Source organism: Bison bison, unplaced genomic scaffold, assembly GCF_000754665.1.
Source record: "Bison bison bison isolate TAMUID 2011002044 unplaced genomic scaffold, Bison_UMD1.0 scf7180017864105, whole genome shotgun sequence".
In the NCBI taxonomy this organism is placed as follows: Eukaryota; Metazoa; Chordata; class Mammalia; order Artiodactyla; family Bovidae; genus Bison; species Bison bison.
The window spans coordinates 3,275,276-3,300,732 of NW_011494677.1; the positions used below are offsets into that span (position 1 = coordinate 3,275,276).

General features: G+C 42.1%; 1 protein-coding gene across 1 annotated transcript in view; it reads right to left on the reverse strand.

Moving 5' to 3' along the window:
* The window catches only part of UNC5D (unc-5 homolog D (C. elegans)), a 284,709-nt gene that overhangs the window by 241,556 nt on the left and 17,696 nt on the right, over nt 1-25,457 (reverse strand). Inside the window, exon 3 of the mRNA XM_010838852.1 lies at nt 22,611-22,754. Coding sequence (XP_010837154.1) covers nt 22,611-22,754 — 144 coding nt within the window. The remainder of the gene's footprint in view (nt 1-22,610; nt 22,755-25,457) is intronic.

A 25,457-nucleotide genomic window follows, 5' to 3' on the forward strand; every position in this document is an offset into this window, starting at 1 on the left:
TAGAAAGAGTATAGAGAACTGAATGAAAAGAGCCTCTTGAAAGTGAAAGAGCAAAGTGAAAAAGTTGGCTTAAAACTCAACATTCAGAAAACTAAGATCATGCTCTAGTCCCATCACTTCATGGCAAACAGATGGGGAAACAATGGAAACAGTAACAGACTTTATATTTTTGGGCTCCAAAATTACTGCAGATGGTGATTGTGGCCATGAAATTAAAAGACACTTGCTCCTTGGAAGAAAAGTTATGATCAACCTAGCAGCATATTAAACAGCAGAGACATTACTTTGCCAACAAAGGTCTGTCTAGTCAAGGCTATGGTTTTTCCAGTAGTCATATATGGATGTGAGAGTTGGACACTAAAGAAAGCTGCTGCTGCTAAGTCGCTTCAGTCGTGTCCGACTCTGTGCGATCCCACAGACGACAGCCCGCCAGGCTCCCCGGTCCCTGGGATTCTCCAGGCAAGAACACTGGAGTGGGTTGCCATTTCCTTCTCCAATGAATAAAAGTGAAAAGTGAAAGTGAAATCGCTCAGTCATGTCGGACTCCTAGCGACCCCATGGACTGCAGCCCACCAGGCTTCTCCGTCCATGGACTTTGCCAGGCAAGAGTACTAGAATGGGTTGCCATTGCCTTCTCTGAAAAAAAGCTGAGCGCTGAAGAATTGATGCTTTTGAACTGTGGTGCTGGAGAAGACTCTTGAGAGTCCCTCAGTCTGCAAGGAGATCTAACTAGTCCATCCTAAAGGAAATCAGTCCTGAATGTTCATTGGAAGGACTGATGCTGAAGCTGAAACTCCAACACTTTGGCCACCTGATGCGAAGAACTGACTCCCAGGAAAAGACCCTGATGCTGGGAAAGATGGAAGGCAGGAGGAGAAGTGGACAATAGAGGATGAGATGGTTGGATGGCGTCACCGACTCGATGGACATGAGACTGAGCAAGCTCCGGGAGTTGGTGATGGACAGGGAGGCCTGGCATGCTGAAGTCCATGGGGTCACAAAGAGTCGGACACGACTGAGCTACTGAACTGACTGAGTGACTGAGAGAACTGAATAGCCTTAAACATTGCTAGGAGAAATGAAAATGGTTAAACATGAAACCTATAACACATACCAAATGTCCTTAAAAGTTAATTTAGGAGTTCATTATCTAATAAATTAATACTGGTATATTCATAAAACCAAATATTATTTGGCAATAAAAATAAACAAAGGATGGGTACATGCTACAATGTAGAGGAATCTTGAAAACACAATGCTAAGTGAAAGAAGCCAGTTAGAAAAGACCATATATTGTATGATTTCATTTATTAAATAAAAAAATGTCCAAAATAGGTAAAGACATATAGTGAGAAAGTTGATAAGCATTTAATTAGGGCTGCAGGTGAGGTGGGGGGGAGGGCTGGGAATGCTTCTATCTTATGACGTGATAAAAGTATTCTCAATTGGACTCTGGTAATAATTGCACAGGGCTTCCCTGGTGGCTCAGTGGTAAAGAATCCACCTGCCAATGCAGGAGATGTGGGTCCAATCCCTGATCTAGGAAGATCCCTTGGAGATAAAAATGGCAACCCACTCCAGTGTTCTTGCCTGGAAAACCCACTGATAGAGGAGCCTGGTGGGCTATAGTACATGGGGTGACAAAGAATTGGACACTACTTAGCAACTAAACAATGATGATGATCACTATCAAATTGTACGCTTTAAATAGATGAATTAATTGCCAAGTCATACGGATTAAATCTCAGTACAGCTATTATTAAAAAGAGTTCATTTATATGATTCAGTAATTCCACTACTAAAATTTTCTAAGAAAACTATTAAAGAGCTATATAGAAAAATGTAGCATAGTGATATTCTTCAAATCATCATTTAAAATGCTGAATGACTGCTAATAATCTAAATATTTAATCATATGGGAATGGTTACTATCTTTTTGTGCATTCATATAATGTAATACTATGCCAACTTAAAAAAAAACAAGCTCAAAGGGTATTTTAAATTACAACTAAACGTTTGAATAAATTACTAAGATAAAATGGTATTCAGTGAATGATCTCTTTTATCTATTTTTTAATATATAAGGATGGTACTCCTCCAAATGTAACAATTATCTTTTTATAGAATGCGTTCATATCCAAATGAAAGCAGGTACATTTGCTTTAGGAACTTGTCTCGGTGGGTAGCCCTTCTCTTAATTTGCCTCCAGGTTTTCCATAAATGTGTGACAGCCTCATTCAGAATTCACTCCCACTGTTGGTCATGGCCAGACACTGTGCCAGGCAGCACGGGTACATTACTGAACTTGCCGCAGACCCTTCCAGCCTTCCGACAGCATACACTCCAGCAGGGAGGATAGATACGAAACAAGCCTGATGCCTCTGTAATAAAGATTCCGCCTGCAATGCAGGAGCTGCAGGTTCGATCCCTAGATCGGGAAGATCCCCTGGAGAAGGAAATGGCAACCCAGTCCAGTATTCTTGCCTGGAGAATCCCATGGACAGAGGGGCCTGGTGAGCTACAGTCTGTAGGGTCGCAAAGAGTCAGACACGACTGAAGCAACTTAGCACGCACTCAAGAGGTACAGGGATGAGCGCTGAAATAGAGAAGTAGAAAGTTCCATAAGACTGTATTACAGTAGGGCATACCTTAAACATTAGAGGAAAGTGTTTCAAAGAAAGGTATCGGTAGGAAGAGGCAGAGCATCTTACAGGCCTCCGCCAGACACACTATACCTCATTTACTATTTCCATCAGGCTTTTACTGGCTTAAAACATTGTTTTACATATATGTGCTCTCTAGTTTCTTTCTTGCAAGTCTCTGCAAAATGCCTGCGTAGCTACTCCTCTCCCCATAAGTTAGCACATCCCATAAGGACACTCTTCCATTAGACTTGGTCTTCTATCCATATATATTGAGAGGGTAGAATACAAATAGATTTCCACCTTCTGATCTCACTGATACTCACATCATCTGTGGAAAGAAAAAATAATAATTTCCCCATTATTTTGCAGAAGGGAACTGAACCAAGCTGCAGACACACACACACACATCGAGATTGAAGATTTAAAAATGTTTAAATAGCAACTGGTATGGGATTACTATATATGTTATAGGAAAAGCCCTAAAGAGAAATCACTCAGCATTTCAAAGATTTGCTACTGGATAATTATGGGAATATTCATTATATTCTTCATCTGTTTCTGCATTTTCTAAAATTTTCTGTGATGAATGTGGATTTCTTTTACAGCCAGAAAAAAGAAAAATAATGTCCCAAAAAAGCCCCTCTTTCCTACAAGTTGTCAAAAGATTCTTTAAACTAGACCAAACTGAATCAGAAGCCAGGGAAGAAGTACATTTTGTTTCATTTTATTGTACCAAGTTTCACTCCTACGGCATCTATTAAAGAAGGAAGCAAGAAGGACTATATTTTTCAGTCTTTGGTACATGCTGAGATAGTCATCCTAATGTGATTTTACTTATGGAAATCTCTGCAGATAAAAAGATCTTTCATCTGTTTGGTTCAATGCCTCCCTTCAGTACCCGGGAGGGTATACAGTGGTCACTCAATAAATATTTGCTGAATGGATAAATCGATCAGTGAGCTTCCATGTCAACTCATTTAATGATTACTATATACTAATATACCGCATACGTCTCCAATAGATAAATGTACTAAATTCTGTTAAAGCAAAGCTTGTTCATTCTCATCTTCATAGCTAGTGTGAAGGATACTAGCAAACATCAGTGCTGATCAATCTGGAGCATCACTCTGTCTGCTTCTGCTGCCTCTTCACCTTGTCCCCTGTTCAGTCCCTCAGCAGAAAGCCAACAAGGCGCACGACCACTGGAACCAGAGCAGGGAAGAGGAGGGAGAGGTAACAAAGCAGGTATTTGGCTAACCTGTAAATCATACAATCAGCCACGAGATCAACCAAGCAGCCGTACTTGCCAATAAGTGGTCCATCTGGGCCAGGCCACGGGAAGCAGCCGCCTCCCTTTCCTCACCTTCTGCCCTGTTTGGCCTTTTTCTCATTTTCCTTTCATGCTACTATGTTAGAAAAGTCACTGTAGCACGGAAAAATCAATAAAAATTCAATTCCGAATAATAGTTCTTTGCAGCTCAGAAACACCAGGGAGTTATCGGCTCATTCAATGTTCTGGCAGTTAATGCAATGAAATAAAAATAATTTACTCATTCAAACCAAATCAGCCAGTGAAAAATCATAGTCTTTTTTTTTTTAATAGTCATAGTCATTTGTTAAGATTGCAGGAGGATGGTACAAAGTCCCATTAGTGCCCGAATACACTGGCATTCAAATCAGCGTCACATCTTTCCCACCCATATTTTACTAAAGGAACAACAAACCACATTTGTCATACATAAAAGGAATTTGTAACTTAGCCAACTACAGATCATTTGTTGTAATAAAAGGGCCGGTTCACATGCAGAACAGATGGATGCCAGCAAAAGGAAAGTCAAGGCTTGGTGCCCTCAATACTCCAGCCCCTGATGGTTAATACCTGAGAAGTCAGTTCCTAACTCCAGTTCCCAAAGGAAGCACAGAAAAGGCTTCCTGTCAGGTCAATTCTTTCTTTGGTGATAATCTCCTTGTATTTTGGTACATTTACAGATGCTTCTCTTGCCAGCCTGGCTTCAACTCTCTGGCTTACTTACATCTCTGAATTCTGCCCATCCTTGACACACTAATCCATGTTGATGCCAGGCGGCTCCTTGCTGTCATTTGATGCCCTGGCTGTGAATCGTCTGGTTCTGACGTTGTGGTCTTTCTGAAGGACAGCCAGCCCTAAAGGACAATTCCACGTGTAGATTTCTCTGTCCTAAGATTTCTGAAAAGTGTTGCCTTAACTTATTCTTTGGTCGCTAAGTCACATACAACACATTTGCAACCCATGGACTATAGCTCCTCCAGGCTCCTCTATCCATCGGATTTCCCAGGCGAGAGCACTTGAGTTGGTTGCCATTTCCTTCTCCAGGGGATCTTCCTGACTCAGGGACCGAACTTACGTCTCCAGCATTGGCAGGCAGGGTTCTTTATGACTGAGCCACCAGGGAAGCCCACAACCTTAACTACTGCTGAGTAAATCTGGCAGCAAGAGGGAAGGAGGGACAGCTTAGATGAAAGCTGCATTGTGTGAACCTTTCCATGTTCCCTCTGATCCCACCTTGGTGCTGGGCAATGCACAGTCTCTGTTTATTGGGACATCAAGGGGTTTGGATGATGCCAGGGGTCCTGTTGTGCAGAGGCTACTCAAGACTGCTTTTCTGAGCCACAGAATAACGTTGGGACTCCATTAGCTCCCCTGTGCTCTGCAATTCCTCTGCTGTTAAATTGCCGTTGTCAATAAATCGTTTTATAACTAGCACGGTGTGTCATTATCCCTTTCAAACAAGTAGCAGAGTTTGTCAGGCAACAGTGGTGTTGGAAGGCAGCATCCTGCAGCAGGGACACATTATGGTGAGAAGAAACAGCTGCAGTTTCACAAAACGCTTTGAGTACTAATTTAACCTGCTCTCTATTGAGCCATTCCCAACTCAGCGCATTCCATTGTATTTGGCTTCTTTTGTTTACAAGGACACAAAAACATCCATTCAGATTCCATCAAAATTTTAGGATTAACTGAATATGAGGAAGACTCAGTGTTGAGTCCAAGACTCCCTGGAAACCAAGGAAGACGGCACACCAGGCTTGGAGGACAGAATACGGATCACAAAGTAAGCAGATAAACAGACTGGAATATAGCCAAGCAAGGGGGTAAAGAGAGTCAATGCAATTCTGTTAACAGGGTTATTTCATACTCCTTTTAGCACAGACATTGTGTCCCTCCTAACCAACTGCTTTTCATTCTTTGTGTTTTTAATATTAATTTGTTTTTAGCTGCATCCAGTCTTGGTTGCATCATTCAGATTCTGTTGCAGTGCACAGGCTCAGCACTTCTGGCATGCGGGCTTAGTTGCTCTGCAGCATATGCGATCTTAGTTCCCTGACCAGGCATTGAAGCTGAGTCCCCTCATTGTAAGGCAGATTCTTAATCACTGGACCACCAGGGAAGTCCCTCTGTTCTATCTTAATGGCCTCTGCTTATCTGTTAATTGTATTTACTCATGTCTTGGCTTCCCTGGTGGCTCAGATGGTAAAGAATTCACTTGCAATGCAGAAGGCTTGGGTTCGATCCATGAGTCAGAAGATCCCCTGGAGAAGGGAAGGGCAACCCATTCCAGTATTCTTGCCTTTGGACAAGAACCCCATGGACAGAGGAGTCTGGCAGGCTACAGTCCATAGGGTCACAAAGAGTCAGACACTACTGAACAGTTTACACTTTCACTTCACTTTCTGGTATCTCAGGATCACTATTGCCTGCTTCTTTTAACTGTTATCTTTCCCCTTCTGGTGCCTCTATCAACTCCCAATTCTCCTTGAGGATCAAGTCAAATTCAGAAGAGCCAGAATCCACAAGTACACAATCACTTTTCCCTTCTTGAGTAAGTCTCTCATTCTGAGTCTACTCATAGCAGCTAACTGGCCCAGGTGTGCATTCCTGGTCCAGCGGACCCGACAGAGGACTTAAGTGCGACACAGCGTAGCCATCTACGCTTAAGAAGGCTCTCAGTACCACTTCTCTTAGCAGGACGATAGGTGGGGACTCCACAAGGCAACTATACCTGTGGAAAATGTCAAAGGTTTGCTTTATCTCCAGGTTCCATAAAAGGTGATTTCTGTGTATTGATCATATTGATTTGGGCTATGTCAATACACAAAGGACAGCTGAAGCAAGACCTAAATAGCACATCTGAACAAAAGTTATCAGGTGAAAACACAGGAATTCTCTGCTTCTTTGTTTTCAAGATATTAAATCAAATTAAAACAAAGTTAATACCTCACATTCTGTAGCTTTACATCACGTTCTGCTGAGAGCTATGGGAACAAAATACTGGTAAGTTCCACCTTCTTTCTGTTTGAGAATATTACTGTTCTCCTGGTGGTTTTAATGGGAAAATTAAGCTTTAGGTGAATGCAGGAATAGCCACTGAAACAAGTGCTTTTTAAAAAAGTTGAAGCATGGTTGATTTACAGTGCTATGTTAATTTCTGCTAGACAGCAAGGTGATTCAGTAATTTATATATATATATATATATGTATGTATGTATGTATGTATAGAGAAGGCAATGGCACCCCACTCCAGTACTCTTGCCTGGAAAATCCCATGGATGGAGGAGCCTGGTGGGCTGCAGTCCATGGGGTCACGAAGAGTTGGATACAACTGAACAACTTCACTTTCACTTTTCACTTTCATGCATTGGAGAAGGAAATGGCAACCCACTCCAGTGTTCTTGCCTGGAGAATCCCAGGGATGGGGGAGCATGGTGAGCTGCCATCTATGGGGTCACACCGAGTCGGACACGACTGAAGTGACTTAGCAGCATATATATATACACACACACACATATATATACACACACACACACACTTAAAGAAATTCTTTCCATTATGTATATCAAGGATATTGAATATAGTTGCCTGTGCCAGATAGTAAGACCTTGTTGTTTATCCTATATATAATGGTTTGAATCTGCTAACCCCAATCTTCCAAACCATCTTTCCCTCACCCGCTTTCCCTTGGTAATCACAAGTCTTGAACAAAAGTGCTTTTGATAGAGAAAAAAGCAGTGCAGTCCTAGGGGCCATTGACTAGACTCGTCTGCTCAGTTCTCAAGAAGTAGATAGCAAAGTGGCTCTCCTTATCCTTCTACAGTCAGGATTCACCATCTGTAGTGCTGCCTGAACCTCTTGTCCCCTACAAGCAGCCCTAGAGCTTATCTTCAGCCCAGCATCCTGATGAGCACATGAACACCAAACAAACTCCAAGGTCGATGGGACAGAGGTTTAAAAACAACACACGCAGAAGAATTTTTCCTGACTTTGCCAGGTGCCCTCCTAGTCCTCCCCCAGAAATGAGAGGGATATGAACTAGCAGAGTTTAAGATGACATGACTTAAAAAGAACCTAATGCTTTCAATACTCACCATCTCATTGTAATTCAGTACTAGTACTACAGAGAGATGGAGGGGCGGGGTGCAAAAAAGAAGGGAGAAAGAAAAAAAGAAAATGCCAACCTAGCAGCAAGAAGAAATACATTTTTTATCCTGCATTTTTAGTGTTTTGATTCTCCCTTTTCCCTAGTTCTCCCTGAGGCCTGGAAGGTCGATCAGGACAAGATGTGGCCATGTGTCTTAAGCCCGTAAACGCTGCAATAAGCCACTAACTAGCTAGCACTCTGCTTTCTGCTCGGCCCAAGTGAGTGGAAGAAATGAGAGTGGCATTTTGCCTGACCTTAAATAAATCTTGCCTGAACAGGAAGGATCTAAGAGATCATTCCAGCCAGAAGTTGTTCACTATGTTGGTTGCTGCTGCTGCTGCTAAGTCACTTCAGTCGTGTCTGACTCTGTGCAACCCCATAGACGGCAGCCCACCAGGCTCCTCTGTCCCTGGGATTCTCCAGGCAAGAACACTGGAGTGGGTTCCCATTTCCTCCTCCAATGCATTAAAGTGAAAAGTCAAAGTGAAGTCGCTCAGTCGTGTCCGACTCTTAGCAACCCCATGGACTGCAGTCTACCAGGCTCCTCCGTCCATGGGATTTTCCAGGCAAGAGTACTGGAGTGGGGTGCTATTGCCATTGCCTTACAAGCTCTATATTTCACATTAAGTCTTACAAAGAGACTAACAGATAATGCAGATAAAACTAAAGCTCACAAGTAAGAACCAACTACTCAGAGGTCTGGAGCACTCTTGCCAGGAAAAAGGAATGACAATGGCTCTGAAGTAGTGACAACTAGGGGTACTTGAGTAATAAAAGAAGTCACCAGGGCTGACGCAGGGAAGGAGAGCATTTTGGGGCAAGGCAAGAGAAGAGGGGGCTAGCTAATCCTATGGAGCCAGTATCATGGAATCTGGAAATCCAATGGGAGAAGTTCAGCCAAGGGAAGAACATGATATGACTTGTATGTTTTGTTGTTTAAGTAATTTTTCTGGCTGCTGTGTGGAGAATGGATTTTAGTATGGCAAGAAAGTGAGCAGCGAGATTATCGCAGTAAAGAAATAACCAGATGGGGGGAAGTGGGCAAATTCAGGATATGCTGTGGATACAGATGGGGCGGGACTTGTTGCTGGATGGGATGTGACTGAAGGAAATAGAAGAGTCAAGCATGACACCCAGGTCTTGCCATGAGCCCTGAGGCACCATTACTGAACTGGAAAATTTGGGGAGAAACACAGGTTTGTAGCAGGGCTGATGGGGTGAAAACCAAGAGTTTTCTCTGGGACATATTATGTTGAGATGCCAACTAGATATCTGAGTGAACGTATCAGGGAGGCACTGAACAAAGTCATCAGGAGATGAGGTGCAAGGTCAGGGCTGAGGAAAACCAATGTATCAACAGATACTCAACTGCGTGGTGGCTCAGCTGGTAAAGAATCTCCCTGCAATGCAGGAGATGTGGGTTTGATCCCTGAGTGGGGAAGATCTCCTGGAGAAGGAAGTGGTGGCCCATTCCATTATTCTTGTCTGGGAAATCCCGTGGATAGAGGAGCCTGGTGGGCTACCATCCATGGGGTTGCATAAGAGTCAGATGCAACTAAGTGACTAAACAACAGACAGACAGACAGTACTGGTGTTAAGGAGTGAGAGATTTCACCTAGGGAAAACCTGTGGGCGAAGGAGAGACTTAAGGGTATTCCCATACTTAGAAATGGGAAGAGAAGGAGGAATCTGCAAAGAAAACTTAACTTGTGGACAGTGGGAAGGCAGCAAAATCACAAAAGCATTCCTGGACCCTACTCCTAGACATTATGATTCAACAGATCTTTAACAAAGCCCAGGAACCTTAATTTTTTTTAAGAGCTCCCTCTATGCTTCTCCTTGTAGGCTACAAGTTTTAGGAGACACTCGACTAGAGGACAAAGCTGGGTAGATGCCAGAACTCAAACCCAGCTCTTGTGACCTTTTAAAATGAGCTTGTCTAAATGTCATGCTTGTATTAGGATCCATCTGTTCCTCAAATGGTTAACACCATTGCTGGTGCTCTAGATCTTTCGTCTGCAGTCAAAATTTTGGACAGGGGCATCCATACCACCTCCACTTTCTCATCTTCCACTGATTCCTGGACCTATGAGCATCTCCTGTCACCCTCATTACACTGCTTTGTCCCGGGTCAATGGAAGCAAATAAACTGACCCCTCCTATATCTTACTTTAATCTGCTGATCACACTGACACCATGAGCCATTCCTTCCTTCATCAAAATCTCCACTCTTCCTTTGATACTGAAACTCCAACTAAAATTTTTAATTTATCTACTTAAAAATAACTGTAATATATAATGGAACTATGCGCAGTTTTGTTCTGTAATTTTCCAAGTCTCCTGTAAATGTGCTATCATACCTTCATAATTAAAAAAATAAGAAAAATCTCCTGTCTTGGATTTCTCAGTGCCTTGTCACTTTTTTTTCCTTCTGTTTCCTCTATGGCTCCCCTCTGTCCACTCCTTAACCACGTACAGAATTCTACTCATGGTCTACTGTTCTTTCTCTTCCCCAGCACTTTAGGATGGGAAATGTGTAGTGTGGGAAACCATTGAGAACTAAAATATCGCCTATCAGCAAACAAAGGACTTTGCAGCCATCAAACCATCACATTACAGCTGCCTGAATGGTGAGCCCTGAGGGCATTCAGGATGGAAATGAAGTGCTGCCCACTGCCAAGCCCAACTAGCAGCAACCAAGGCAGTGCACCTGAGGAATCTCTGGATGAGAAAGCAGAGGACAGTGGCCCTAGAGAGCTGAGGAGCATATCAAAGGAACGGTTTCAATGACCCCAGACTCTTGTATCTTCCCATACACAGAAAGGGCTTCCCTCCTGGCTCAGATGGAAGAGAATCCGTCTGCAATGCATGAGACCTGGGTTCAATCTGTGGGTCAGGAAGATCCCCTGGAGAGGGGAATGGCTACCCACTCCAGTATTCTTGTCTGGAGAATACCATGGACAGAGGAGCCTGGTGGGCTACAGTCATGGGGAGGCAAAGAGTTGGATGCAACTGAGAGACTAACATTTTCACTTTTCATACAGAGAAAAGCACTAAATTCCTTTAACCTGAAATACCGGGATTTCTTTTTTTTTCATTTATTTTTAATTAGAGGATAATTACTTACAATATTGCCTTGGTTTCTGCCATATATCAACATGAGTCAGCCATAAGTATACCCCTTCCTCTAGAACCTTCCTCCTACCTCTCTCAGGTTTTCTTTTGGTTAACAATAATCCTAAGATCATGGAATATGGTCCCATCACTTCATGGCAAATAGATGGGGAAACAGTGGCTGACTTTATTTTTGGGGGCTCCAAAATTATTGCAGATGGTGATTGCAGCCACGAAATTAAAAGATGCTTACTCCTTGGAAGGAAAGTTATGACCAACCTAGATAGCGTTTTAAAAAGCAGAGACATTACTTTGTCAACAAAGGTCTGTCTAGTCAAGGCTATGGTTTTTCCAATAGTTATGTATGGATGTGAGAGTTGGACTATAAAGAAAGCTGAGCACAGAAGAACTGGTGCTTTTGAACTGTGGTGTTGGAGAAGACTCTTTAGAGTCCCTTGGACTGCAAGGAGATCCAACTAGTCCATTCTAAAGGAGATCAGTCCTGAGTGTTCATTGGAAGGACTGATGCTGAAGCTGAAACTCCAATACTTTGGCCACCTCATGTGAAGAGTTGACTCATTGGAAAAGACTCTGATGCTGGGAGGGATTGGGGGCAGGAGGAGAAGGGGACGGCAGAGGATGAAATGGCGGGATGGTATTACTGACTCGATGGACATGAGTTTGAGTGAACTCCGGGAGTTGGTGATGGACAGGGAGGCCTGGCGTGCTGCAGTCCGTGGGGTTGCAAAGAGTAGGATCCGACTGAGGGACTGAACTAAACTGAATCCTTTGATATTCTGATTACCTGGTATTTTGTTGCAAAAACTTTTATCTATCCTGGCTTCTCACCTTGTCTCTTCAGAACAGTTCTCTGAGCATTATCTGCGATGCTGTGCCCTGGGCTTAAAGTCCTAAAAAGTTCCTGCCAAATAAAACATCTCTCTCAACTTTTAGGTTGTGCATCTTTCTCAGTCAACATCATTTAAGATTTTTTTTATTTTGATGTGGGCTAATTTTCAAAGTCTCTACTGAATTTGTTACAATATTGCTTCTGTTGTATGTTTTGGCTCTTTGGCTGCAAGACCCATGACATCTCAGCTCCCCGACCAGGGATCGAACCCACACCCTTTTCACTGAAAGGCAAAGTCTTTATCACTGGACCACCAGGGAAGTCCAACTCACACCATCTTAAATATTTCAATAAAAACCTGCTCCTCCTATCTTTGTGATGGACAAGGTCATTACTACCCTGAAGACCAACTACTTGCCAAATTCTAATGTTTGATGCTGATCCCTGGGCTTCAGGCTCATAACCCCAACTGCTTGATAATGACAGTTCATTGAACATTCCATGGGTTCAGTTCCGTTCAGTCGCTCCAACTCTTTGCAACCCCACAGACTACAGCACGCCAGGCTTCCCTGTCCATCACCGCGTCCTGGAGCCTCCTGAAACTCATGTCCATTGCATTGGTGATGCCATCCAACCATCTCATCCTCTGTCGTCCCCTTCTCCTCAATCTTTCTGCCTTCAATCTTTCCTAGCATCCGGGTGTTTTCCAGTGAGTCAGTTCTTCACATCAGGTGGTCAAGTACTGGAGTTTCAGCTTCAGCATCAGTCCTTTCAATGAATATTCAGGACTGATTTCCTTTAGAATGGACTGGTTCATCCTATATTCCATGGGTATATTCTGTGCACAGATATTCCATGGCTAGTTCCCACATAACTTGATCAAAAACCAATCTCAGCATCTTGTTCTCCACACTAGTTTCTTCTACTCTGTTCATGATCTCACTTCAGGAAATCACCATTCATTCAGTCACTTTAATCCCAAATCTAGAAAGTCCCCAACCTGGGGTTAATTCCTCAAGGTCTACTTCACTTCTCCTCACCACTGCATGCAAGCAGCCACATGGTCTTGGTCATCTCATGTTCCTGGAATCTCCAATTTTCCCCTCCCCTTTTAAAGTATACCATCCAGCCAAGTTCAAGCCCCATCAGCAGTCCCATAGCTTAGCACAAGCTATGTCTTGAGCTTTGCTCCCCTTTAAATCTCTGTGGCTGAACAGCAAGGTGGGGCAGGGGTTCAAACGTATGACCATATCACTGCCTGATTATGACACTGCAGTGGCCCCAGACCACATCATGGATGACTCTAAACTCTTAGCAGAGAATCCAAACATCCTCCACAATCCGACCTGCCTACCTCTCCTGGGAGCCCCAACTCCTTGTTTTCCCATAGTTCCATGCAGTTTGCACACTGGTCCATTTTTCTGGGCTTACAACTCAAGCTCTCTCCTTAACCTGAACGTGGGATCTTCAACTCAACCCTCCTCCCTCCTAAGGAATTAGCCCAGAAAATGTATCACAGGACTTGAGGATTAGTAAATTATCCTTTGGGTGAGCTCCAAAAACACACTGTGCTTACTCTAGCCACACTCCCTTGAAAAAGACTTGTTCATAAGTCTATGCTATTCACTACACTAGAGTATAAACTCTTTAAAGGAATGGAGTTGTATTTATTGTGGTGCTATCTAGCAAAGGTGACTATTATTCATGGCTATCCAGCACTTTCCCACCTTGGTTAGCTTTTTTTGACACTCAACAAATCTCTAAAATGCACTTCTTGTCCTTACTTATCCTGGTAGAAGGATACTAAACTAATTTAACAATCATATCACAAGGCTCAAAAAGTCCTCAGAGATGGACAAAGATAAGTCATGCTTTTGTTTTGCAGGTTTTTTGGTTTTCTTTTGTTTGCTTATCATCTGTTCAGACTATCTGTCAGAAGGTTTCTTCAGTGGAGAAAATAAGAGCTGAATTGAAGCAAAATCTGTATGCTCTTCCTCTTAAACCTCTATGAGAAATGGCCTTTTAGAGAAATGGCCATTTTCTAGGAATTTTAAGGTTTATTTCGCCAGAATGGCAGTCTGAATTGTGATTTCCTAAAAAAGATGGTGGCCCTATTTCTGCAAATTCTTCTCAGTAAAATAATACTTGGCAATCAATGACATGAAGGAATGTTATTTGGTTGGGGGAATTTTTTTTTTTTATCATACACAGTAGGAAAGATTATTAAGTCACACACTGCTATCCAGAAGTTCCCATCTTTAAGGTCGATGTACTCAGTTATGTACACATTAAGCACAGTTTACAACAATTCCGTAGAAATCACCCTACTCTACTCACACAATCACAATCTCTTACAATTCAGTGTTACTCACACTTTCTACTAAACGCCCCTACTGGCAGAGGAGAATAAAGTCACATCCCCAAGGCATTTAGGGATAGAGCCTAAAAAGAAGTGGCATGCCCAAAAGGGCTTTGATGTTTCTAGTTGCATCTCCACAATTCAAGAAATTTTTTTTCCATATTTGTGTTCATGTTTATATTTTACTGATCTGAAGGGAAATACAACTGATATTTCAGAAAGATGGACCAAGTCTATCTTGTAGTATCTTATATCCCCAGGACACCCCATCAACATTCCTACACCAGGCTAGAATTTAGAGAAATCTGTAGTTAAAAATGACCAATTATGTAAAACATTCCTCAATTTAACCTTGTCCAATGTTTCCCTAGGGTTAAATACAGATGAGCTATATATGGAAGGACTATCATTGAAGTGATGCAATCTCCTCAGTCTAACTCATCAGGAGTGATTCATGGATTTGTCCCACTGCTGGTGATATCAACTGTGACCACCTGATTAAGGTGGTGTATGGTGGGATTCCCTACTGCTAAGTTACTAACTCCCTCCTTGTAATTAGTCAGTGACTTGTGGAGAAATACTTTCATGTTCAGTTCTATAAACATTCTTTTACTCCTAAAATTTTCAGCCACTGATTTCAGCATCCATGACACTTGTCTAAATCAATTAGTGTTATGACAGGTGCTAAATGATTTTCCATTTCCATCATTCCTTCTACATTTATTCATTTATTCTATTATAAAAGAGAGTTGTCTCCTTCCATTTATTTTTATATTCTTTTAAAAATATATCAGTGTAGATTCATGGATTCTTATTTAATAAGTTATAACCTTTACTATGATCTCTTTTGAGACTCAAATTGTCCCAGATTTGACCTGTCAAAGTCCTTTCGAGGTGACTCCTATTTCTTTTTTACAAGTTCAGTTTGAGGAACACTACACAAAATGACTGACCTTTACACTTGAAAAAATTCAGTGTAATGAACAACAAAGGAAGACGATGCAATTATTTGGATTAAAGAAGGCTAAAGAGACCTTGCAACTGAATGCAAGCCATGATCTAGGACTTTTGTTATTGTTATAAAGGACTTTCCAGAACAACTGATAAAAGATGAATAAGGTCTTTAGACTGGACAATAGAACTGTATCAATGTGAATTTCTTGATAAATATACTACAGTCATGTCAGAAAATGTGTTTTACAAACATACAGTATTTAAAGCATTTAGGGAAAATGTATTTAGGGCAAAGGGGGCATCATGTTTGCAACTTAATCGTAAGTCAAAATACAAACCATCATTGTCTAATTACAAATACATCCACTGATAAACACAGAAAGACATGATGTCAAAGTCAGTACGGTCAAATGATAACATTTGAAGGTGTGAGTAAAGAGCTTAATGGGATTTTTTTGTACTACGCTGCAACTTTCTTGAAAGTCTGAATTACGTCACAATATGTTTTCTAAAAGAAACCCCTATTAGTTACCTGCTCACCCAATGCAGTAATTTCTTTTACCAGTATCACCACCGGCAGACATACAGCCCTCGCTTGCCTATGTACAGTCTGCAGGAGAATGTAGTCCAGGAAGAATGCTCCGGTATATGCACATTTCTAGTTGCTGGCTTGACCCCAAATATGTTATCTTAAAACTTAGCTCCTGTAATGTGGCCTCTGGCTTTGGAGGAAAAACAGAATAATCTTGTCTCCAGTTCCATATGGAGCCAGTTGGCATGTGTCCCTAGCCTTTAGGCCAATTAGTCCCTTTTTATAAAACCATTACACATACAAAGTGATTTCCTGAGTCATCACCGTTACTGCCATCATGGCTATCTTCATGGGTGTGGAACAGAATGGTTGATTTATTGCTCTAATACTGATGGCTTGAAACTCTTGGTTTTTGAACGAAGGGCCCACATTTTCATTTTTCACCCAGTACCACAAATTTTGCACCCAGTTCTGCTGCCACAAGCCTATGGGGACACTTTGGTGTAAATTGGACACCTACGAGAACAAAGTCTTGGCTATAAAACGGCCACAAGGAAACCCATCCCCTTCACTCATGTGGTTGCGACCACGATCTGGGATGCATTCCTGTCTGGTGGGGTGCGGGCTGCATTTCAACCTGTCTGGTGGGGTGCAGGCTGCATTTCAATGTCCATCCCCTTCCTTAGCTAGGTGCTCTAAGCACCAGATAAACATGAAGATGTTTGTTTTATATTTAAGTTTGCCATCAAGAGAGGGTTATGGACAGCTTTTAGCATGTGAAATTTTCATCAAAGCCACGAAGCCAAGATTCCTAACAGGTTTAGCTGGGTATCTCCTCTAAGTTTTGAAAAAGATGCCACCCTCTTGGACCTCCTTGGAAGTCCAGTGGTTAAGAATCTGCCTGTCAATGCAGGGAACACGGGTTTGATTCCTGGTCTGGGCAGATCCCCCATGCCATGGGGTACTAAGCCCATGTGCCACAACTACTGAGCCCGCGAACCTCAACCACTGAAGCTGGTGCACCCTTGAGACCATGCCCTGCAACAAGAGTAGCCCCTTTTTGCTGAAACTAGAGAAAGTCCATGTGCAGCAATGAAGACCCAGCACAACCAAAACTAAATATGTGAAAAAAAATAATTTTTTTTAAGAAGATAACACCCTCTCCCACCAAAGCAAATAAAAAACAATACTGTTCTTGTTACAGGGCTGTGAAATGAGGTAAGGAGTTTCATAGCTTTTAAAAGAGATTCTCTAAGTTTTTCACTCATTCTTGGCACAACTGAATAGATATTTTAGGAGGAGTGTCTCCAATAAGCTATTAAAGTTATATTCAGGATCCATATTTTAGAGATTCCTCTTTTAAAAAATAATCAGCAATGGGTTCCTGCTTCAATTTATCTCAAGCTGCCAACTTGCTATGTGACTGGAACAGGCCAATGTTTCTCTCAACCCCCAATTCCCATATGGCAGAAGAAGTTCGGGGGTCAAGAAGAGTTTGCCTGACCAAAGGGTTAATGACAGGCGCCAAACATGTTGAAAGCAGATGAAGAAGAGGAAGAAAAACGGGAAGGAAGAGCAATAGCTAAGCGGCCAAATGTTCACCCATGAAAATAAACAACTGTGAATAATTGAATATTCCTCGTTTTGACAATCGTCCAGCAGCAGAAGTAACAGATGCCACCGCGGTCCGACTACTTCCAGCTCGACTGAGTCAGACAAACGAGAGGAGGCCCGTGGGAGATGCTCCCTGGAGATGGACTTCTGCCAACTTGGGGGGCAGAACGTGGCTGGGCTGTATTTATTTATTTACCTTTAGAAAAACACTTTGAAATGGAGCTTCAGCTACTTCCAGCCCTAGGCAGCTGGATGGACAGCCAGCATCTCTCTGACATGGGGTGGAATGATGAAGGGAAATGCAATGGTTTAAGACAACGGGCACTTCAGCTACTAAAACAAAATCTATACCAATCTTTTTGGCCACTAAGGAATAGCTCATGATTTTATGTAACTATATATACACATATATATAATACATTTCTATATAATAACATAAAGGATAAATTTATGTATTATACATATATATATTGTGTGTGTGTTAGTTGTTCAATTGTGTCTGACTCTTCGAGACCCCATGGACTGTAGCCCACCAGGGTCCTCTGTCCATGGAATTCTCTAGGCAAGAATACTGGCACAGGTTGTCATTCCCTTCGCCAGGGGATCTTCCTGACCCAGGGATCAAACCTGGGCCTCTTGCACTCTAGGCAGATTCTTTGCCATCTGAGCCACCAGGGAAGCCTACATATGGATTACATGTGTGCATATATTGTTGTTAAACCACTCAGTCATGTTGGACTCTTCATGGTCCCATGGATTGTAGGCTGTCAGGCTCCTCTGTCCACAGGATTTCCCAGGCAAAATACTGGAGGGGGTTGCCATTTCCTTCTCCAGAGGATCTTCCTGACCTAAGGATTGAACCTGAGTCTCCTGCATTGTATGGTTTATCACTGAGACAACAGAGAAGCCCATGTGCATATATATACACATATATGTATTATATATGTGTGTGTATGTATGATATATGTGTGTGTATGTATATATAAAATATGACCACATGGAAGAACTCAATTTTTCAGAAACAGAAAGAAAGCAATCACTGCTTCCCTCAAGGAAACACTTACATGTACATGAACTTGTTTTTCTGTATGATGGTTCTCAAATTCCCATTTAACAGAAGAATGCAATCAACTGGGCTTAGTAGCAAGAACACTCAGAAGGATGAATGGATGGATTTAAGATCTGGTTCCATGTCTTCCATCTATTTGCTGGAAGACCTGTGGTCATGCCATCTAACCTTTTTCTGAATGTCATTTTCTCAGCTATTAAGTGCCAACTACTTCCTAAACAGTGCTTCCTAAGGTGTTCTAGGTTTTAGGGTCTTCCCACTCAAAGTAGGGTCCACAGACCAACTGGCAATATCGGCATGATCGGGGAACTCTTAGAAACGGCAGAATCTCAGACCTTGGACTGGACATACTGAATCCTCTTAACTGAATCATCTACATTTTAACAGGAAATCAGCTGATTTGCATGCATGTTTAAAGTTTGAGAAGCCCTGTTCCCGGGTACACTGTCCCAAGGTTATACAATCATAGAATCACTTGGATAACCTCATACAAACACAGCTTCCCTGGTCCTTCCTCGGGTCTGGGGTAGAAGCCAGGAATCTGCATAGTTAACTGATTCCCAGGTGGGACCATTTCAATGAAAATATAAGTGACAGGAATAAAATAATAGTGTCTGCATTTTTTCCCTTGAAAATCAGATGATCTCTAAGTGATAGCATGCCGGCAAGCTTCCTGGTGTTTTTATAGAGATAAGCTAATGTGATCATGACAAGACATCTCTCAGTTGAATGGTTCAGATGCCACGAAGGTTTTGCCCACTGCAGTTTTGAAACTGCTAAATTTTTAATGGATCATTGGTTAAATGCAGGAAGCATAAGAAGTTCTGATGTTGAACTACAATAGTTTAATGAATCATACAAAAATGATCCTAATTTTGCAAAGTCCCCTCAAGACAGTTGTCATCAGATTCATAAGCTAGATTCATATATCAAAATCTTTATTGAGCACATGAAGAGGCCTTTAGCACTTCAAAAACCAATCTTAAAAAGAAAAAATATAGTGACAATTATATCCAATTTGGCTTTTCATTTATTGGGAATAAAAACTATTCTCATGTGCAATATGTTATTTGCTGGGAAACGCTTGCAAATAGCAGGCAGAAATCCCTTATTTCAATAAAACATGAAAGTTATAAAAAAAATAAGAACTGTCTTTTTTTATTTTTTTTAACCCTTCTGCAAGTAAATCAAAAGAATTCTAAGCAAGGTCCTAAAGGCAGTTTTTTCCCTCCACTTTTGATGCCATTAAACATGGTTAAGTTTCGATTTATATTTTACTGTACACTGGTTCCCAAGTCAAATGCAATATTTAATGATAAATCATGTCTTGACTTGCATAAATAATTTTAAATAAATGAAAGAATCTGTCACTTGTTACATAGGAAGAGATTAAAAATATGTTTAAATATTAGAGATTATATTAAGCTAACTGCATAACATGGGCTTTAAAGATATTCTTTTTTACTTAAAAATCACCTTTATTATAGTCATATGTGCATATCCTGTACAAGAATGACCAAATGGTTTTTTAATCCCTAAAGAGATTTGCAAGATTATTATCGCAAAAGTATCAGCTGACTCTAAAAAGTAGGCAGTGAAAAGAACAGTGTTTTCCATTTTTTAAACATTTCTTAAATTCTACCCCACTTTTGAGAACTGGATAATTTACGGTAGCCTCAAATGAAGTTTTAGAGTCTACATAGCCATAACCCACAGAAAAATTACTAAGGCACCAGAAATGTAACTCAGTTCAATTAGTTTAAGTATTAACACACTGGCTAATGATGCTGGAGATACAGAGGATCAAATATGTCATAATAACTGATGATCGATAAGCGTTAACTCTGTGTGAGGTATGATTTTAGACACTATAGTAATCAATACCTCTAACTCTTATAATAACTCTACCAAATCAGCACCCTTTTATCATAACATTAGATGCAAAGAGAAGAATCACTTGGCCCCCATCACAACACTAAGCGGTGGACTTACTAACTGGGAACCAACAGGACCCCAGTATCTGGGTTCTCAGCCACCAGGATACACACTCCTGAAATAGGAAACTCTCGGAGCAAAGGCACATGTCTGAGAAGTGAGGGTGATGCGCAGAAGGTCAATGTGTTTAGAAGGATGGAGTACAGTGTATACAATCAAAGGTTGTGGAAGTTAACAAAAGATGGGTTTGAGCCATTTTCTGCCAAATTTTCTAAGGATGGGGGGAACCTTTGGAGGTTTCTAGCAGCCACGTAATTGCCAGGAATGAATGAGCGACTATGGAAGTGACAGAGTTTGGAGATGGACAGATTCATGAGATGCTATATATAGGATAGCATACATGTGGGGCTCAAGAGATAGTAGTAAAAAGAAGGGGGCAAGTGATATGGAAAAGACAAAGGAAATAGAGGGAACTTGTGTTGAAACTCCCTAAATGGTTTTCCTTTTCCTCTCTTTGGGGTCTAAAGGATAATCTGCTTCACCCTGACTAGGGTCAAATACCTTGGCAAGGCTGATCAAGGCCACGCTAGGAGCACAGAGCTGGGCGTCTTAAGGAAGAACAAAATCAAACATTCCCTGTCTCAGCTGACCAGTCATAAAGTTATTTGTGGGCTAAAACAACTACAGGTACAGGGAACACGTTTCCCACGGCTCTTACATCAAAGAGCACAGCTTACAAGATGACCTCCTCCTTGGCCTCCTAGGGCCCAGTCAACATGCAGCCAAGAGCTTCCCAAAGTGTGAGGACAGTGAAAGTGATGGGCCTGTGCTGAGAGGGAGATTTCATTTCCCCAGAAACCAAAATGTCTCTTCAACACACAATTTATTCTTATTCTCAATCCCCAAACCATCCACATTTGCTACGAAGAACTCCTTGAGTCCTCAGATAAATGGCCCTTAACCTATATTCTTCACGGCACTCTCAAAAGAAGCATTCAAAAAGGTATTAATATAATAACAACAGTAACCATCTCTGGCCTCTTCTTTTGAGGGGCTGTGGGGTGGGCAGAGAAGGCAATGGCACCCCACTCTAGTACTCTTGCCTGGAAAATCCCATGGATGGAGGAGCCTGGGAGGCTGCAGTCCATGGGGTCGCTAGGAGTCAGACAGGACTGTGTGACTTCACTTTCACTTTTCACTTTCATGCATTGGAGAAGGAAATGGCAACCCACTCCAGTGTTCTTGCCTGGAGAATCCCAGGGACGGGGGAGCCTGGTGGGCTGCCATCTATGGGCTCGCACAGAGTCGGTCACGACTGAGGCGACTTAGCAGCAGCAGCAGCAGGGGTGGGCTTTTACACTCCTTGGCACAGGAGATTTCATGCAGACTCATTGGGGTGGAAGGGATGACGACAGTTAAGGAAGAGAAAGGAAATTTGTGTATTTCTAAACATGTTTGAGATGATAAAAACACTGATGCTAAAACGTGACGAAGAAATGTTAGGCTCTTCTGAAAGGCAATCCCTTTTTTTTTTTTTTTCTTCAAGAGCCTTTTTGTCAGTCCTACTTGGGTCAAACAAATGCACTTTTAAAACCCATTTCCATGTTTTAAGATTCAGAGGAAAGAGGTTTAACAGGAGGCTATAAAACTCCCTTAATCTTTAATGTCTTATTTTTGCAGATTTGCTGGCAAAGTATAGTAAACAGTCACTGCTCAACATTTCCCATCAATGCCCCCTGAACTGTGCCACTGATGATGAAGAGCAGAATCCATTTGCGTGGGTTTTTCTTTTCTTTTTTGGGGGGAAAACCATTTCTTCTGGTATTGTGGAGGCACCTGCATTTTAACAATCTAGGCAGAATCTCTGAGCCCAGCTCATTTGCTGATTGTCTACCAGAGGGAATTCTCAAACATTAAAAACACAATTTTAAAAGACAGGACTGATTAGAGGTGGAGAGAATTCTCATGGTTTCTTGCCGTCCCCTCATCTCCCCAATTAGAAGCACCTGGCCTGTCCCAAGCCCGTCTATGAAAGGCCAGTCTGTGCCGCTACAGGACAAGAGGGTACCCTGAGTATACTCACAGGCGATGCGCACGGACGCCTTTCTGCTCTTGGAGGTCCCCAGGTGGCTCCACGCCACACACTGGCACCAGTAGTCCTCGGGCCCGTGGAAGTCCTCCACCTGCTGCCTGGTGACGTTGATAAACACCTCCCGGACCTTCAAGCCTGCAGAGGAGACAGAGCCAATCCACTGAGGCCGGTGTATTCCTCAAAGAGAAAGTTAAGGCCAGCCCAACCTCTTCCTGTTAATTAAAACCATTCTGTTTTTAATCAAGGCGAGGTTTTAATTACTTTGACAATAATATATTACTGCTAATTAAATTCCAACAGCTGAGTAGGCTGAAAAGAACAAGTGTAAAATATTAACCAATGTGGTTCCCATACAACAGAATCGTTTTCACACTCCCTTGACACCATGCTTTCTTTTTTTTCCCAGCTCTTATAAACATTCTTTTTTTTTTTTTTTAATAGCATGTAGTTGACTTACAATGTTGTGTTTGTTCCAGGTACACAGCAAACTGAATCAGTTATACATATACATACATCCACTCTTTTTTAGATTCTATTCCCACATAGGTCATTACAGAGTACTGAACAGAGTTCCCGGTGCTATATAGTAGGTTCTGACTAGTTACCTATTTTATATACAGGAGTATGCAAATATCAATCCCAATCTCCCAAGTTCTTCTCCCCTTTCCCCTCTGTCTTTCTTGATGTAAAATCTACCATGAAGAATGTGGCCCCGAATTAATTGCTGGGATTCTAGAGACTAAAGAGGTCTCAACAAACCAATCCCAAAACACAGTTCCAGGTGGTTCTAAATGCCCCTACCTCTGGGTATGGCAGGAGAGGGTCACTGTCACCATGCAGCTTAGAATAAGGAGGGGACAGAGGTTATGCATGGTGAAGAGTCCAGGAAACCAAGGAAAAGCCAAAAACTCCAGACAACACAAGGGATGCAGACAAGCTGAAATAAGTTGATCTTGAATGCTTGAGAACCAAGGAAGAAAGGTTCTTGGTGCAATGGAATGAGGAGGCAAATTAAAAGAGAAGCTCTTATAGAAAAAGAGGTGAAGACTACATTCAGGAAATGGGATAAACTAAGACCTTGACCTTGTCCTTTTTTCATTACTGTATCTTTGTATTCTCCATCTAATAGTCAAAACGTTTGCCTGGTGCAGTTTATTGGGAGTGTGAATTTCTTTCAAACCTCTATCCAAGGACTATCAGCCTTTCTTTTTTTGGGGAAGGACAGCCACCTTGCATGAAGTGCTGAGGGAAAAAGGACACCTTCTTCACTAGCATCAGGTAAACCATTACGAGCAGGAGAGCAGCCTTTAGAGTCAGCATGCTTTCTGTAGCCAGTGGCATTTGCCAAGCCTGTGCTCTGCCCTGGTATAGGCCGCATGGGAGAAAAGAGAGCTTACTGAATCCTGCCTAAGTGCCCAGCATCACTATAAGCCTTTCATCTGTTCACTCTTTATGTTTCCACAGTGCACTGACAGAGCTGTGGCTGCTGAAGCCTCACTTTGCAGACCAGAGAGTCATTTGTCTGCAATTACACAGTCTATAAATGGAAGATCCAGGATTTGACCCAAATGAGGACTCTGCACAGGCCCCTCATTCAAATTCAACTCAGTCCTCGTATTTCAGGTACTTACACTTAATTATGGAAATAAGACTGATGCATGGTATATTTAAAGAAAATTTGGGTGCATAACTAGGCTTTTTCCTTATGTTCAAAAGGAATTCGGGGGACAGAACCATGGGAACAGTTAGTCTAAAGGAGGTAGAATTTGATCATACCCTGGGTGCTGGTAGGATTTAAAGAACAAGAATGAGGTGAAATACTCAGTCTGCGGAAACACTGCCTTCCGTTCAACCAATGACATGTTATTTATAGTGTGTGATGACAGCACTTTAGGGTCACATCAATCAGCATGTAAACAATTTGAGTGAGACTTTCTGAGTTTCTGGGAGGTACCACGCATAGAAAATCATCTTGAGGACAGTTGATCATTCACATCTCTGCACAGGGCACAGAAGCACACCTTTTACCTTATCAGAGATTTAAGTCCAGAAAGCCATCTCCTACATCGAACAGGAAAGATTTCAGTTCAGTTCAGTTCAGATCAGTTGCTCAATTGTGTCCGACTCTGCGACCCCATGAATCTCAGCACACCAGGCCTCCCTGTCCATCAGCAACTCCTGGAGTTCACTCAGACTCAGGTCCATGGAGTCAGTGATGCCATCCAGCCATCTCATCCTCTGTCGTCCCCTTCTCCTCTTGCCCCCAATCCCTCCCAGCATCAGTCTTTTCCAATGAGTCAATTCTTTGCATGAGGTGGCCAAAGTACTGGAGTTTCAGCTTTAGCATCATTCCTTCCAAAGAAATCCCAGGGCTGATGTCCTTCAGAATGCACTGGTTGGATCTCCTTGCAGTCCAAGGGACTCTCAAGAGTCTTCTCCAACACCACAGTTCAAAAGCATCAATTCTTCAGCGCTCAGCTTTCTTCACAGTCCAACTCTCACATCCATACATGACCACTGGAAAAACCATAGCCTTGACTAGATGGACCTTTGTTGGCAAAGTAATGTCTCTGCTTTTGAATATGCTATCTAGGTTGGTCATAACTTTCCTTCCACTTTGGAGTAAGCATCTTTTAATTTCATGGCTACAGTCACCATCTGCAATGACTTCGGAGCCCAGAAAAAGTCAGCCACTGTTTCCACTGTTTCCCCATCTATTTGCCATGAAGTGATGGGACCAGATGCCATGATCTTAGTTTTCTGAATGTTGAGCTTTAAGCCAACTTTTTCACTCTTCTCTTTCACTTTCATCCAGAGGCTTTTTAGTTCCTCTTCACT